At 38.9% G+C, this 15333-nt stretch overlaps 1 protein-coding gene across 1 annotated transcript in view; it reads right to left on the bottom strand.

Annotated features, from left to right (window-relative positions):
- The window catches only part of KIF26B (kinesin family member 26B), a 61299-nt gene extending 47419 nt beyond the window's left edge, over nt 1–13880 (bottom strand). The window contains exons 1-5 of the mRNA XM_010706846.3: nt 13654–13880; nt 11740–11833; nt 10234–10496; nt 7380–7563; nt 2789–2948 (exon numbers count right to left, since the gene is read on the bottom strand). Coding sequence (XP_010705148.1) covers nt 2789–2948; nt 7380–7563; nt 10234–10496; nt 11740–11833; nt 13654–13851 — 899 coding nt within the window. The 5' untranslated portion in view covers nt 13852–13880. The remainder of the gene's footprint in view (nt 1–2788; nt 2949–7379; nt 7564–10233; nt 10497–11739; nt 11834–13653) is intronic.
- Between the last annotated feature and the right edge of the window lie 1453 nt (nt 13881–15333).

Here is a 15333-nt window from a genome sequence, read left to right on the forward strand (position 1 = left end):
CTCCCTAGCCTTGAAACAAATAGAAAAGAAAAAAAAAAAAAAAAGTAAAGTGCAAAATATACAGTAGATCAGCATATCTTTTCCAGAGAGTCTACAGACAAAGAGGCAAATTAATCCCTGGTATAAACACACTGCCCACTGAAGGCAATGTAGCAGCATCTGCTTATAGCAACAACAAATCTGAACAAGATTTTCCCTACAACTGATACCTGTGGAGAAAGGCCAGATACAGCAAAGAGTTTAAGAGAACGCAGCTTGGGAAACTGTATATCTCCAGAAAAAAAACAAAACCTATCTATTTTCAGATGTTGTTTCTGGGCTCCCAGGAAGCCATACACTGCCTACTGACAGGCTGCCACAAAATTCTTAATGGCTGTTTAATAGCTCTGATAGAGAAAAGATGCTTCATTTTCTCTGCTGTTCTGTGGAAATTAGCTGAGACCACACACAAACTGCACAGTGCATTCGCATAAGGAAACACTTGCCTTGTTTTCCTTCAGTATCATTCACAAATGTTCATCAACAAAGTTTTAATTTTATCCTCAATGATGAAAGAGAACAATCCTACAGGAAGGGAAATTATCTCAACTAGATAGGCAAGCTGTTGCTGTAAACAAGAGGTGCTACTGAACATGCATTGCACCAGCCGATGGGATTAGCTTCTACAATGCAGCACACACACCCCTCCTTCCTCACTTCTCCACCTGCACTGACAGATCATTGAGCAATAGTGCTTGCTCTCACAGAGCCACTGCTCTTCTCATAAGAGCAGACAGAAGAGAAGATTCTGGCCTGAAGAGAGTTTTTGCCTTCTTTCAGCAATACGGAGAAGCTTTTGAGCAGGTATGCTGGCACTCCTGGCTGTGGAAGCTCTGAAGTGCAACTGCTGGGAATTGCTGCAGAAAGAGATTGCTCAAGCAGCAAGATGTTTGGTAATGCTTTTCTCACAGTTGGGCATGCAAGGAAAGACAGCTGTTGTGCTTGGTAGAGATTCCTTGTATGTTTAGTTCTAGCATAGGAAGCATCGTTAACATCATTTTTCTATTTCTACATTTTGTCTTCCCTTCCATCCATAGAAGCTACCAAGAAGGATAGACTTTTGATAAGCATAGACTAAACTGCATTTTGTGAATTGTAGAGTTCAAGCTATTTTCACAATACGACCAGGTGAATGAACCACAACACACTTTATGAATGTTTATATGCACAAATTTGTTTGACCCTGAATTTCAGTCTGACTAAATTCCAGAAACAGGAATATTTCTGAACAGCATGTTTTAAGACTAAATTGCCAAATAATTTTGGAAAATAAACATTAAAATTAAAATTACAAACAAACTCATTTCATCTTTATTTTCCAAAATAAAGATAAAACCAAAGAAGTAAAACTAGTCAGTATCTTACAGTTTTGAATGAATTTGAGAAATAACCATGTTTACAGCCTTCAAAATGGTTAAAAGGATAAATTCAAGGACAAAATATACTCTGTGAATGATTTGCTTGGTTCATTCTCCATGTCATCATACTGTTCCCAATTCCAGTTCTGATACCCATCTTCCATGAATGGTGACATTCAATGACAGTTTGATTAGAAGAGGTTACTGCAAGCCATTCCTATTAGGCTGGCTGTTACTACCTCAGATTTAGGCTAGAGAAGAGCAGTATTTTCCACAATATCAGAGACCTCTCTGAAAGAAAAACTCTGTGACTGTCTGGACTGGGTAATGTAGTCCAAACTTGCTTTCAATCCTATATACATGACAAATGGTTCGAGACAACAATAAAGAGAAATGAGTACAAAATTTATCTACCAAGTGAGTATTTCTTCTGATTTCCGAGAAGACATCTGCAATATCTGCAATAGTAGCAAAAGTCACTTACTGTGACACATAGGGCCTAATTGTTTTTTTCAAGTGAAAGGCCAATAGATTCAAAGCACATACAAGTAAAGTGTAAAGTACCTTTGCATCACAGTAATAATCCCATGGCAAAGATGCATGTTTATTGTGACAGATATTTTTGAGCAACTAAAATCTGCATCATGAGCAGTAAAATAATGTCCCCTATAATTATTTCTCTTTTTCATGGGAGCAAATTTTGCCTCCATAGAACTAATACAAAACTGGATCTCAGATGCTTTGAAGCATTTGAAGGACGAGGGGAAATGGCCTTAAGTTGTGCCAGGGTGAGTTTAGGATATCAGGAAACACTTCTTTACAGAAAGGATTGTTAAGCACTAAATAGGCTCCCCAAGGAGGTGGTTGAGTCACCATCCCTGGATGTGTTTAAAAACTGTTTGGATACATATTACATATTGGACTACAGCTTGATGCATCCTCACCAGATAAAGAGAAGGGGAAAGGGGGCAGTGGCTGCTCCTGACTCCTCATGTACCCATGAGGGACATGATTTAGTGGAGAGCTGTAAGAGTTAGGGTAGTATGGTTAGGTCATGGTTGGACTTGATGATCTTTAAGGTCTTTTCCAACCTGAGCACTTTCTATGATTCTATGATTAAGATGCTTTTGAACAATCCTATAAAACAAAACTCTCATATGTTGAACTCTGACTCTCGAGATCTTTAAGACAATCCTAACATGAAATACAGTGTAGATACCAGACATAAGGTTAGATCAGGGTTCACTGAACCTTTGGGAGGTTTTTTCAACTGCCTCAAGAGGACTGCGCTGACCCCAGGAGTCTCTCTGCTTACCACCAAGTTTGCCCCAGGGCCAGACAAGCAACTGCTTGCAAACATTCACTCATTAAGTGCACAGAATATCACTTACTTGTACGGGATATGTTTGCTTCCATTGACGAGGGCAAGGATGACATTGCCCAGAGCTGACAACGAGAGACAGAGGCCAGAGCTTCCCTCCCGGTTTTTGCTGAGCACTTTCACACAGCTCCCCAGGTCAATAAGGTGCAAGCGGCTGCGACCTCCAGACACTGCCATAAGCAAAGAAAGTGGATGGTTAGCATGTGCCTCCAACAGCAGTTTCCCAGGAAAGCAAAAGACTCGCCACGACTTGCAAAGAGGAGACAACCCAGAAACTCCTCCTAATTCATGGCAGCAGTAACAAACCATAAGCATCCTGTTAGTTCACCTTCAGACTGTATTGCTGTCCACTGCTGACTCATTCAAAAATTGCTGAGGTTTTCACTACTCATCCACTCCTGCAAGTTTAACTCTGGGGCAGGCAGTCAGCACTGTCGTTTTTTTTGTTCTCTAATATAGTTGTATTCGCCTATACCTGAGCTGGTTCTCTTTCCATCTCTGTGATTACTGTACTGATAGGAAAACTACAGGTTGGGAATTGCTGCTTGGTGAGCAGTGGCTTTGTGGTAGCTCCAGCTTTTCCCTTACCTTTCACAACTTGAGTAACGGAGATTCAGAGGAACCATGAGACCTGCAGGATATTCAACTTTCCTTTAAGCCTATTTACTCTTCCATTATCATTTGGGCTAAGACAAGGTTTGCTGTTGTAATGCATAGTGTAGTGTTAAAAACTTGTTCTGATCTGAAAGTAGTTTCTATAAAACTGGCAGCAAATCCTGGTTTTCCCTCTTGTTTACTCTGTATCAATACCACTACACTTAAAATGAAAGGATATTACATTTGAAACAGCAAGCTTAACAGAGATTTGCTCTCGTGAGAAATCTATGGTTACTTTATGAACTCAGGGATGAGAACTATGCAGACTTTACAGAGGCGTTTCTAATTCCCCATTTTCTCAAGAAAATTTCCTAGATTTTTTTAATTCTTTTTTTTTTTTACTTTCAAATCTGATCTATGACCAGTTCTCCCTATTCTGAAGAGTTAGTTTAGAAGCAACCTATAGGAAAACACTTAAACATTAAGAGCACTGTTTGAGATTCTGAATATAAACAGAAGCGGAAATATTTTCACATCTGTAGGCAAATAAATTCACAGCCATTTCAACACAGCACCTTAACTTATGCACCTTGCCCCCGAATAAGTAAATAAATTAGAATTGGGGGAGATCTGTTATCAAGAAAATACAACATTGGGAGCTACTACATGCTCCATGATGGAGACCTTAGAAGTTTCCGGATACATTTCTTTGCACTGATAATCCCTTAACAATCACAAATGTGTTTTTTATTGACAAAAAAGGTGATACGTCATATTATTTTGCAGACTTGCTCCTAAAGGTATATGAAACAACTAGCTGAAACTTCAAAGATGTTAACCTACATCCAAAAAATAAGGACAGAGAGAGATTTTGTTTTTCAAATATTGCAAAACACAAAGCTCACTGCTTATTAGCACTACCTTGTACTCTCTTTAAAAATACAAAGCCTTTCTGCGGAATGTGTTCTACAAAATTCTATAATTCTCATTCAGTTGTAGGTGACAGCTAATTAAGATAAACAAATAGAAGTGGACTTTTATGAAAAGAAATATGAATAAGGAGAAGGAAGTAGAAATAAACTAGGGGAAAAAAAGAAAAACAGAAGAATAAGAGAAAAAAATAAAGAACAGATACGTAATGAAAAAAGAGCAAAAAAAACGAAAGAGAGGAAAAAAAGAAGGAAGGTTTTTTTCTGTGAGGGTGGTTTATGCAGTGGAATTTGAGAATTATATTCCAACGGTGTAGCCAGCATCTGTCAACAGCTGACAAAATAAAGCACTTCTTTTAGGCTTTGTTAGTTTTTCAGCTGCATCAGGTATTTCGAAATAGAGAACTTCCATACATCAGACTGCAATGCTGGTAAAGTCATGCAGAATATCATGAAAAGGAAGAGACAAATAAGTATCTGATTATAACAAATACTAGTGGCCAAACATTAGAAATGCTGTCCCTAAATCACATTACCATCTATTAAAGATGCCTGTGGGCATTTCACAACCATGCTCTCCGAGGTTCTCATGGGGAAGTAACCCTAACCTACACATGCACCAAATGTCTGAGTTCACTGAAGGAAGTCAGGCTTCCATACCATGCAGGCAGCTGCACCTTCACTGCTTCTGAATCTTTGCTTCCCCTTTAATTGTCCTCTTCTAAGACCACTACCTTCAGAAGGCTGATGTTAATTTTTGAGAAAACCCCAATGATTTTACTTAGAAAAACAAGTTTAGCTGCTACAGAAAATGACTGCAGATGACTTTACTGAATTATATTTAATAAATATTTCCGTTGCTAGGATTACCAGACATTGAGGAAACAAAACAAAATGAAAGCAATCACTGCCTTTTAAACTTCTGTTACTCTGATTGCACTCATAGTCCTACTGCACAGGCTGAGGAAACCCAGAACAAGAGAAAGGACAGGATCTTTTGCTCTTATTTAGTTTACAAGTCAAAATAAGACCTGTGTTTAAGATAGTTGGTCCACTTGCTTTATCTGAAAATGAGGTTATTTGTTAGGCAAGTTCTCCACTAATGTGCCTGGCACTATAGAGAGAAGTGTAACATCCTAGCACTTGTTTTCATCTGTGGCCACAGAGACTTTGCAGAGCTGAAACTGAAAAATGATGGCCAGTTTTGCCACAGTTCCATTTCTTTCAATGATGCTAAGCCTGCTTCATGACATTCCTGGTAATTAATCCAACCAGGAGGTAAGTACAGTACTTATGCATTAATCTGGCCGTCATTGTTTTGTCAAAATCAAGCATCAGCCAACTTTTTAATCTCATCCTTTAGATGCAGTGTTTCTTTTTCTTTTTTTTTCTCCTAGCCCTTTTTAATCCTGTTACTAGAATCTGTATATCTCCACTGTCTGCATGCTGTTTTCTGAGAAGTACTTCATTACAGCAGGAGACACTGCTAATCACTAGGTGCCGTTTATGAGCAGCTGGAATTCCCCTTCATTCAATTATCAGCCAGATCTGACCCTGCCTGGCTTGAGAGGCCAGTCAGATATGAAAACCTGAAGACAGGAGTTGGCATGGCCAAAAGATGAAAATGTAACTGCAGTCAGAGGGCAAAACATGTTACATTGGAATTTTAAAGGATAGTGTTGTCTTCTTTCTTTTTTTCTTAATAAGTCGTTATAGCCACAGGAAAATATTCTTTCCTGTTTTATTAATCGCATTTGAAAATAGTAGCAAAGGACTTTATGTAGGTATACTTGCCTGTAGTAAAAAGCAGGGAGTATTAAATAACTGTAATAATAATTCCCTTAAAATCACCCATCTTTATTCGTATGCACCAGTCCGTTTGAGCATTCAGTTTTCCTTTCCACCGCAGGGTGGTTAATTAATAAACCTTTAGTTAATTGAGTTTTCTGCCAGCCAGTTCCACTGGGGTTATTACTTAAACACATGCAAACCGTATTTCCATTTAGAGCAACTTTCTGGTTTTCTCTCTCACATTGTAAGTACAGTAAATATAAATTTTCTGCATTCAAACATTAGACATTAATGCTCCAGCAATGTTCGCCCGTTACACATAATTGCGTGCAATCTACTCCTTAATACAAATAAGCAATGCAGAGACAGAAGCTGAAGTATGCATATCTACAGAACCGCTTAAGCCCATCAATTCAAAAAGCAAAGGTGTCTTTCAAACAACTACTACTTCTCTGCTATACAAAAAAAAGAGGGCATAAATTTAACAAATTAATAACAGAAAAGTTTGGCTTTTAGATGGGGATGCTCCTTACACTACACAATTCTTTTATCACTGGAATTTACTGGAAAAAAAAACACCTGCATGTATCTCCAGCTATAAACAATTAGGGAAACTTGAAACAGAAGGTAAATGTAATAAAAAATATAAATGGTGCAAGTCAAATGAAACTTTTGAAAATTATGACAACATGCAAGTAGACACAGCAGATACCATTTTCCTCATCTACAAGTGGGAAACAGAAATACTCAAGTCAAAGAGTCTTTATTTTTGGCAAAGAGAGGGAGCAAACCCTCAGGCTGGAGCCTTCAGAAACAGTTGATTTATAGTAACTAAGATGTTGTGTATCTCCTGGCAAAGCTGCAGTTCACGTATTGCCGAAATCAGCTCCCACATGCCTCTGTATTGAGCTGCTGGACTGGAATAGCCAATATGAGGGTGGCAGGGAATCCCCATGGCTACAATATTTTATCAGTGATCTCAACCCTGGAGCTATCAGTAAAGATAATTCTAAAAGCTAACCTGAAGAACACTTTTGCATGTAAACACAGTGCTGAGAACTAAGTCCAGAAAGGCAGTTCAACTGCTAACTGATGGCAATGATCCCTAGCGGCCTTTCACAGCCTTTGCTAAATCTTCACCAGGCGGGCAAGCAGTCTGCTGGACCCACCCCACAGCAGATCGCTGCTAATCCTTACCACTAGAGAACACTGCTTAAAATCCTACTCAAAGCCCATCTGTAGGCAAGTTTGGAGGAAAGAGAAGGGAGTGAGGGAGAAGCTTACTTCCGCCTTTGCCGCTCTTCTCCATGCGGTACTGGTAGATGTGCAGGGTGAAGAGCATGTGGGAGTTGCGGTGATCCTCCTCGTCGCAGTCCCGCTGGCTGCCACGCCGCGAGGCGATAGCGGCATCCAGGAAGAAGGCGGCCTTCTCTGCTGTAGGGGCACGGAGCTCGCTCTGGTTCTGGAGCTAAGAGTTAACACAGGGAAGAAATTACCCAGAGGCTCCCACAGGAGTCAGTGCTATGAGACATCCACTGCAGTCAACTCATGCTGTAGAAAAGCCATCTTCTGATGGTACTGGAAAGGAGGAAGTGGCTTGTTGAATGACACCCTCCCAACACTGGCAGGAAACAGTCCTATGGGCTGGATAGATACATACATTTGTTCCATCACTTTCCCAGCATTTTAGTCCATTTATTAAAGTTTATTATTTTTGCTACATTCTTTTTCCTGCACTGGCAATCACTGTGTCCTCCTGACAGTTAAAAGAAAAATAAGCTATTGTGGATGACAAATCAAATCCAACAGTTGGTGAAGACTAGCAGGGGCAGGCCTGCATGTTACCTATCAGAAAGTGCTAGAAGAGAGCAGTCTGCAGTTTAAAACTGTGAGATAACAGGATTGAATCATGTGCTCAGCCCCACAGCAAGTGAAGAGAGGCCACTTTCATGTCCCTTCATACAACATACCCATGCACCTGAACAAAAGACAGGACAAACCATTAACCAGAGCAAGACAAGTAGTGTGCATACATTCCCATTTGCTGGATCTCAGTCACTGCCACCAGTCTGCTCATATCTCTCTGAAGAGATAGACAGTGTAGGAGGGCAGATATAATTAACCCACCACGATGTTAAGGAATACATGTGTGTTTCACATCAACTAAGATTTGCTTGTCTATGGAAGGCAGATGTAACAGTGCAAAACTGATGGCATCAGTTTTAACAGTACGCAGAATTGGCCCTCAGCCCACAGGATAGACTTGTTTTGTCTGGCATAAATACAGTGATGAATTCCCATTCTCAGGGTTTTCTTCCCCCTACTGGCTAATAGTGCTAAAAGTTCTCCCTAAGGAAGACAGTGCTCCTGTCTCCCTTTGTGGTAATTAATCAGCCTGAGGCAGGATAATGCCAAGGCTTTGCATAGGATGAAGTAACACAGCTGCAGGCTGAAGGGCAAGAAGGAGTTAACATAGCAAGCAGAAGGTAAGCCATTCTGTGGATGGATCTCACTTATGTAAGCAACAAGAGAATGTGCATACTTGGAAAGGCCCAATGACAAACAGTATGACTTATGGTGATTATTCATTTGCTATACACACTGCTGATTTTGCATATCTGTATGGTTATAACGTCTTCCCTTCATTGGAGGATTTTGAAAATTCAGGTGTAGGACATGACTACAGAACATCACTTTTCTTACAAACACAAACAAAGATAGGTTTTGGTCCTATTTTAATGCAGTATTTTATGCTGCAGAGAAACATAGACCTCTCATGAAGCTACCTTTTCTCCAGTGACATAAAATAATTAACTTAGTCTATGGCTCCTCTGTATATATGTATGCAAAAATAGGCTACTAATATCATATAAGTGGAATATTTATCATTAATAATGTTATTGTGCTTAAATACCTTTGTGAAGAGTTTAGCTGTAAGGAAGGGTCACACAGCTATGAAACATATTAGTATTCTATGCTAATTCAGACCTAAATTAGTCATCTGTTACCCCAATGGGAAATGTGAAGAACTTGAGTTCTCCTTTGTATACTCTCTGTACTGCACCCATTACTGGATACCAGGGAGTGAGATCTCTTATGACAATGTAAGCATTTCATAACACACTAAAACCAGGAATCAAGTGAGCATGAAAATTCTAATTGTCATTTAAAATGACAAAAAACTTTCCAGTCCTTGAGTAAAATGGGAAGTTTTTCTGTGGCTTCACCACAAAGAGATAAAACACAAACTTTATTACTTGCTGTTTAAAATCTCATAATCTACAACTTAAGGGATGTGAATCATGACTGCTGCTGGAAACAGGGTGCAAACAGAGTCTGTTCCTTCCTCCCTTCATTTTCCCATACTTGAAGAGAATTGCTTTGCAGTTTCTGGATGGAAGCAGCCATTACATTTAAGGCTAAAATAAAGTACTCATGTTCCATCCTGCTATTTTGCCCTCTGTCCATCTGGTCATACAAAAATCAGATTCACTCCATCACAGACAACAAGTAGAAAGCAGAGGCCTTTTTTGTCTTCCAAATCAAAATTAAACATAAAGGGCTTGCTGAGCCTGTCTTGTGGTTTCCCAGGAAATACACGAGCCAGTTATTCATTCCTGATAAACCTCCAAACCTGAGAAGAGTTGGAGTTATTCTTGGCTTGCCCAACTCAGGAATTTATATCTTGGCAGCAATTAATAAGTAGCGATTAATGCTTCCTACAACACTGCTAATGCAAGTGCTATAAATAATGTTTACAAAGAGATAAACAGCCATATTAATGGCCTCCAGCTATTTGTGCAGTACTGTAAATATTTTATCCTGTTGTTTTACAAAAGAAAGAATCACACTTTTTTTTTTTTAAATGAGGTGAATTTTTGTTTGCAGTAATGCTTTCACATTTTATTGCAAACACAAGTCCCTGCTCAACATCAGTTATACCAGAGGTACAAATATTTAGGCCAGGAGAGCAGATGGCCATGCAGCTGCAGGTCATAAAGATCTTGCATGCTTTAAAGTAAACACTTTCAACTCTATAAACTTTACATTCTGGGTAGTTCTTGAATTTGGACCATCTCAATAGATGAAAATAAAAATCATAATACTTGTTTTCATGTAAATTGAAGACTGGATTCACCTGCATGCCACAAATGGGGTCCTCACAAAGGTAGACACCTGGAGACTGGCCATCCTGCAGGCTTCCTGTAGCCACTTCAGATAACAGGTCTCTAAGATTTTCTTCTTTCCCCCACACTTCCACTGCGGAAATTCGGACTGAGAAGCGCGCTCCTGTCTTCTCTTTGCGTTCATTAATCAACTTGAAGAGCCAGGAGATGGCACAAGGGATTATGCCGAGGTTTTGCATGGAATCATCCTTGCCGATCATGGTGTATGACTTTCCTGTCAGGAATGGGAAGTTAGAGAAAGTCTTTCATAGCTTTTTGCAAAGTGATCTTATACACAGCCTCATGAAAACAACTTCTACACTACAAAAAGGACATTCAGAAAAGGGAGATAGACAGACAGACCAATAATTTATAGAAAATGGAAAACATTTCAAACTGACAGATGGAATCTTGAGTTTCTTTCAACAAACTGTTATCTCACGTATTCCTCTGACATGCCCCATGCAGGGTATAGCAGGTCCCTACCACTCAGCACAGCAGCTACTACCATGGCTGAACAGCGATGTAAACTGAGCAGAGCAGGAATGCCATGGTCTCTAAAATGCCCTGTTTTCAACACTGTGAGTGCAGTGTATCCTGAATGCCATTTTAAAATCATAGAATCCTTAGAGTTGGAAGGGACCTTTGAAGGCCATCTAGTCAAACTTCTCTGCAATGAACAGAGACTTCCACAGCTAGATCAGGTTGTCCAGGACCTGATCCAGCCTGACCTTAATTCTCCAGGAATGGGGCACCACATCACTAGGCAACCTGCTCCAATTTACTACAGAGCTCTACATTATCCCTTCTTTGCTTTGTTTTATTTCATACACTGAATCTAAGTGGAAAAAGACCAATGAAAAAGATATTTTATATATGCATCTGTGGCAACTGCTGGGTGTGTTCATGGTTGGTGGACTGGTGAGGACAACAAAACAACTGCAGAGATTCAACTCAAGCTCCAGCAAAGCCCTAGCTGGGTCACCTCTCTGGACACTTGTGAGACATCATTAATTGGTGGCCTTATTTTCCATCTCACCTACCATCTAGACTTTGGGAAGTCAAAAACATTAAACATCCAAGTGCTCATTCTACTGTTACTTCTGCTTGGTGCAGAGGCGTCCTGGAGTTAGCTGTATAAGTGGTCTTGATTCTAGGCACACCTGTAAAATTATAGGTCTCTGCTGGATCATTAATTAAGAAGATACTAGAATACTAAGAATTGCTATAGTACTAAGGGGACTGAATGAAGCAACAACTCAAGACAATCTCTGCTTCAAAGAGCACGTTGTCCAGCATTTATGCCAAATTGATAGACGTGTAAATGAGAGGCAAAGGTGTGGTGTAAGGTCATGCATGCAACGTATCAGTAATGCAAAGATAAATGAAGGTTTGTTTTCCCTAATCTAAAGTATTAACAATCTTGGGTTACAAATGTTCACTTTGTTGCTCAGATAGAGACATTTAACAATACCAACCAAGTTTGGCATGGCCAAAGCAGAACACGCAGCCATCTGCACCGTTGACCACTGACTGGATCACCTCAGCCACAGTACCAGCACATACTTCAGCCTGTCATAGGTACAAAGAAAGAGAAGAGAAGAGAAGAGAAGAGAAGAGAAGAGAAGAGAAGAAAAGAAAAGAAAAGAAAAGAAAAGAAAAGAAAAGAAAAGAAAAGAAAAGAAAAGAAGAAAAGAAAAGAAAAGAAAAGAAAAGAAAAGAAAAGAAAAGAAAAGAAAAGAAAAGAAAAGAAAAGAAAAGAAAAGAAAAGAAAAGAAAAGAAAAGAAAAGAAAATGAAAAGAAAAGAAAAGAAAAGAAAAGAAAAGAAAGAAAACTATCAACAATAAGAAAATTCAAGAGAGTCGTTTCAGTATAAATGGTCATAAAATTATCAGTGCCCCAGATACCATGCTGAAGTATCAAAAGGTCTAATCCTGCTCATTTCATTTATGTGATCAACGCTCTGATGGTAGTGACATTACTTATGTAAGTACATGAAACAGGACTTTTGTTCTGTCAAGGAAGTTTCATTTCATCAACATCCTTTCTGGAGTTAAACAAAAAACACATCCTGTAACGAGACAGAGGGATGCAATTGGTTTGTTAGAACTGCCGAACTGCCTATTAAGAGACTACGTTTTTTTTTTTTAAATTGAAAGGCAAATACTGAGAAATATTAATAGGCCCTGTTACTTTCCCAATTATGGACTGAATTCATTTTCACTAGCAGGTAGGTAAGGAATATAAGGGGAAAAAAACAGCCTCTGGTATTAGCTAGGTAACATTTCTTAGTTTTTCTCTACATTTTTATGAGTCTTTGTTGCCTTTAGCAGGAGTAGACTCCATCCCAAAGCCTATAGCAGTATTTTAAGAAGTAAAACATAAATTTACACTGTGCATTCTTAGATTTAAGGTTCAGGCACTCTGTAATGTCTTCAGTGCTTCTGCAGTAACTAGCTATCATTACAGGGTTAAACAAAATCAGAAATAGCAGTTTAGGGTTTTCTAGGAAGTATTTTATTTTTAACAGTAAATCACATAAATTCTCTTAGTAGATATCCGTTATCTCCCAGGTATTTCTGGTCCATATAACAGTAAAGGTCACAGACTAACTAGTATCAAATTAATCCTGACCATAACCTGAACTTTTTTACTGCCTGAAGACAGGGCAGCCTTAAAGAAGCACCCTGTGTGTGACAGTACATCATATCCCTGAACTGTGTCCAGGCAGTAGCCTGGGAAAGCTAGCTGCCTAGAACAGAACTTAGTCAGGATGGAACTACTGATCTGATCATACTCTGATTCTTCTGCTGGACCCGTATCCTAGTTCTGTTTAGTTCATGGGTACAGAAGCAGCATTGCAGTATTGTTTTCTAATTGTACTCTGAAATGTTACTTTATTCTTTTACTGTCTTCCTCGTGGCATTTGGGTAACATGGTACATCAAGTCAAGGTCTAATAAAAAACAAGAAATCAATATATACATGATTAGAGATTTGTGGACTAAAATCACAATCTTTCTACTGTTCAAATAATCCTTGACTTCATAATGAAGAGAGCATTGGATTAAAGAACCACAGTTCTGATCAGATTGCTGGATACACCAAATAATCAATTTAAAATATGCAAGTTACTAATATTCAGGATTTGCATTCTAGGCAACAATTAGCACTTTCACTGCACATATGCTTTTAGGTGCAATTGTTTACAGCAAGGAATAAAGAAAGCAAACAATTATTTAGATATAATCTAATAAATTTATTTCATTATTAATGACATTGACAAAATACAACTCTAGCTAACTAATGAAAGTATGGCTATCACAGCTGAAATCAGTTTGGCTCTGGTGCACATTATTGTTTAGATAACTATTTTGATGATATTTTCCTACCTGTGATGCATCCTGGGGGAAAACTGCATCGAAAGCAAACATCTTGGGTGGAACCTGGTTGCCCCTTTTCTGGAAAGCATTCTGACCTCCACAGGTTACTGGGTCATAGAGCGTGATTTGCTTCTTACGGGGATCAACTTTTAGGAAAGAGCTGGACTCAGACGTGTCTCTTGCAAGCGTGGAAGAAATGCGCACCATGACTTTGACCTGTCAGCAAACACAAGAAGATGACCTCATTTGATGAGCTGGACTCTGATGTGTTGAATGAACTTACCATAACACTCAACCAAATCTTACTAACTTTACTGTATCCCCATGGAAGTCAGTGTAAGACACAAGAGTGATTACACACAGAATTTGGTCTAAAATGCCTACTACATAAAGCCAGAACTGTCTCTACCTAAATCAACAAGCAGTTTGTGCATACAGAATTTATGAGGAATCTCATGGTGCTTTAGTGCCCCTGTTACTCAAGTACAATGAAGAGGTATTGCATCACCCTGTCTTACTCTCAATATAAATTGAAAAGTAACTGTACCCTAGTGGGCCAATTAAGAAGGCTGGAAGGTAATCTAGACTGTTAAGCTACTGGAATTGCTCTGGTTTCTGTGAAGCAGTTTGATCAATAAAACAAGCACATAAAAGCCAGATTTGTAATTTACACCTTTCAAATTCTACCCAAATTCAAAAAGATGAACTGCTCAGTTTTAAGTGTCATTAACAAAGAGTTGTGAAAAGAGTCCTGTTTTAATGGCCAGATTTTGAAATCATCATCAAGAGAGTGGAAAGTAATACGCAATAAAAGATTTGTTAAAACATGTTAGCTCACAAAACATTAAATGACTACATAATAAGATATTTCTATGACAAAAATACTTCTCCATGGATTTAATGAGATTATACTGCATTCTTAGCTCATTTAGTAAGCAATTTAGATGTAAATAATATGGATGATTATCATAAATTCACGACCTGCAGACAAATCAGTTCCTGAACTTTACAAGGCAAACATCACCTCTCTGCCAGGCCTTGCCTTCTATTCACATCTGCATTTATTTTGTTCTATAGCAGACTAACTGTCACATCAGCCAGACAGCACTTTTACATAAATGTTCTTCAACTGTCAGTTGTATCACATCCACAAACAGCTAGCATGCAAGTGACCACAAAGAGACACTTCAACACAGAGTTGGTACAAAGCCACTGTTGAGATGGCAGAAGCACACTGGGAGGAGGCTATAGCTCTGAAAGCTAGATGAAAAGCTGAAGTTCCCGATGGCCTCATTGAAACTGGTGTTTTCTGTATGTATTATCTTAATGCTTGTCTGAGCTCATTCCACATTTAAATAAAGCATCGATGTGGAGAGGTCAAATCTGAGCATGTATTTCTTACACAAGTTGTCTGAAGACAATGGAATGAGAATAGAAAATAATCTAGATTGTTCAGTACTTTTGTGATGTCATCCTTACATGCCTATGAGTCAGTGATAATTTGAATCCTATTTTAAACCACGAAAACAAGATGCCACAAGATGTCATTAGATAGCAAAATAGTTAATCTGTGCATGCGACTCCAGTTTTACAGGATTACTTGAGGGGAAAGAAGAATACTTCTTGAGTGTGAATAGGTTCTCTTCTCAACTGCTCAATTCAGTTGTTTATGAAAGCCAATGCCTAGCA

Source organism: Meleagris gallopavo, chromosome 2, assembly GCF_000146605.3.
Source record: "Meleagris gallopavo isolate NT-WF06-2002-E0010 breed Aviagen turkey brand Nicholas breeding stock chromosome 2, Turkey_5.1, whole genome shotgun sequence".
Classification (NCBI taxonomy): domain Eukaryota; kingdom Metazoa; phylum Chordata; class Aves; order Galliformes; family Phasianidae; genus Meleagris; species Meleagris gallopavo.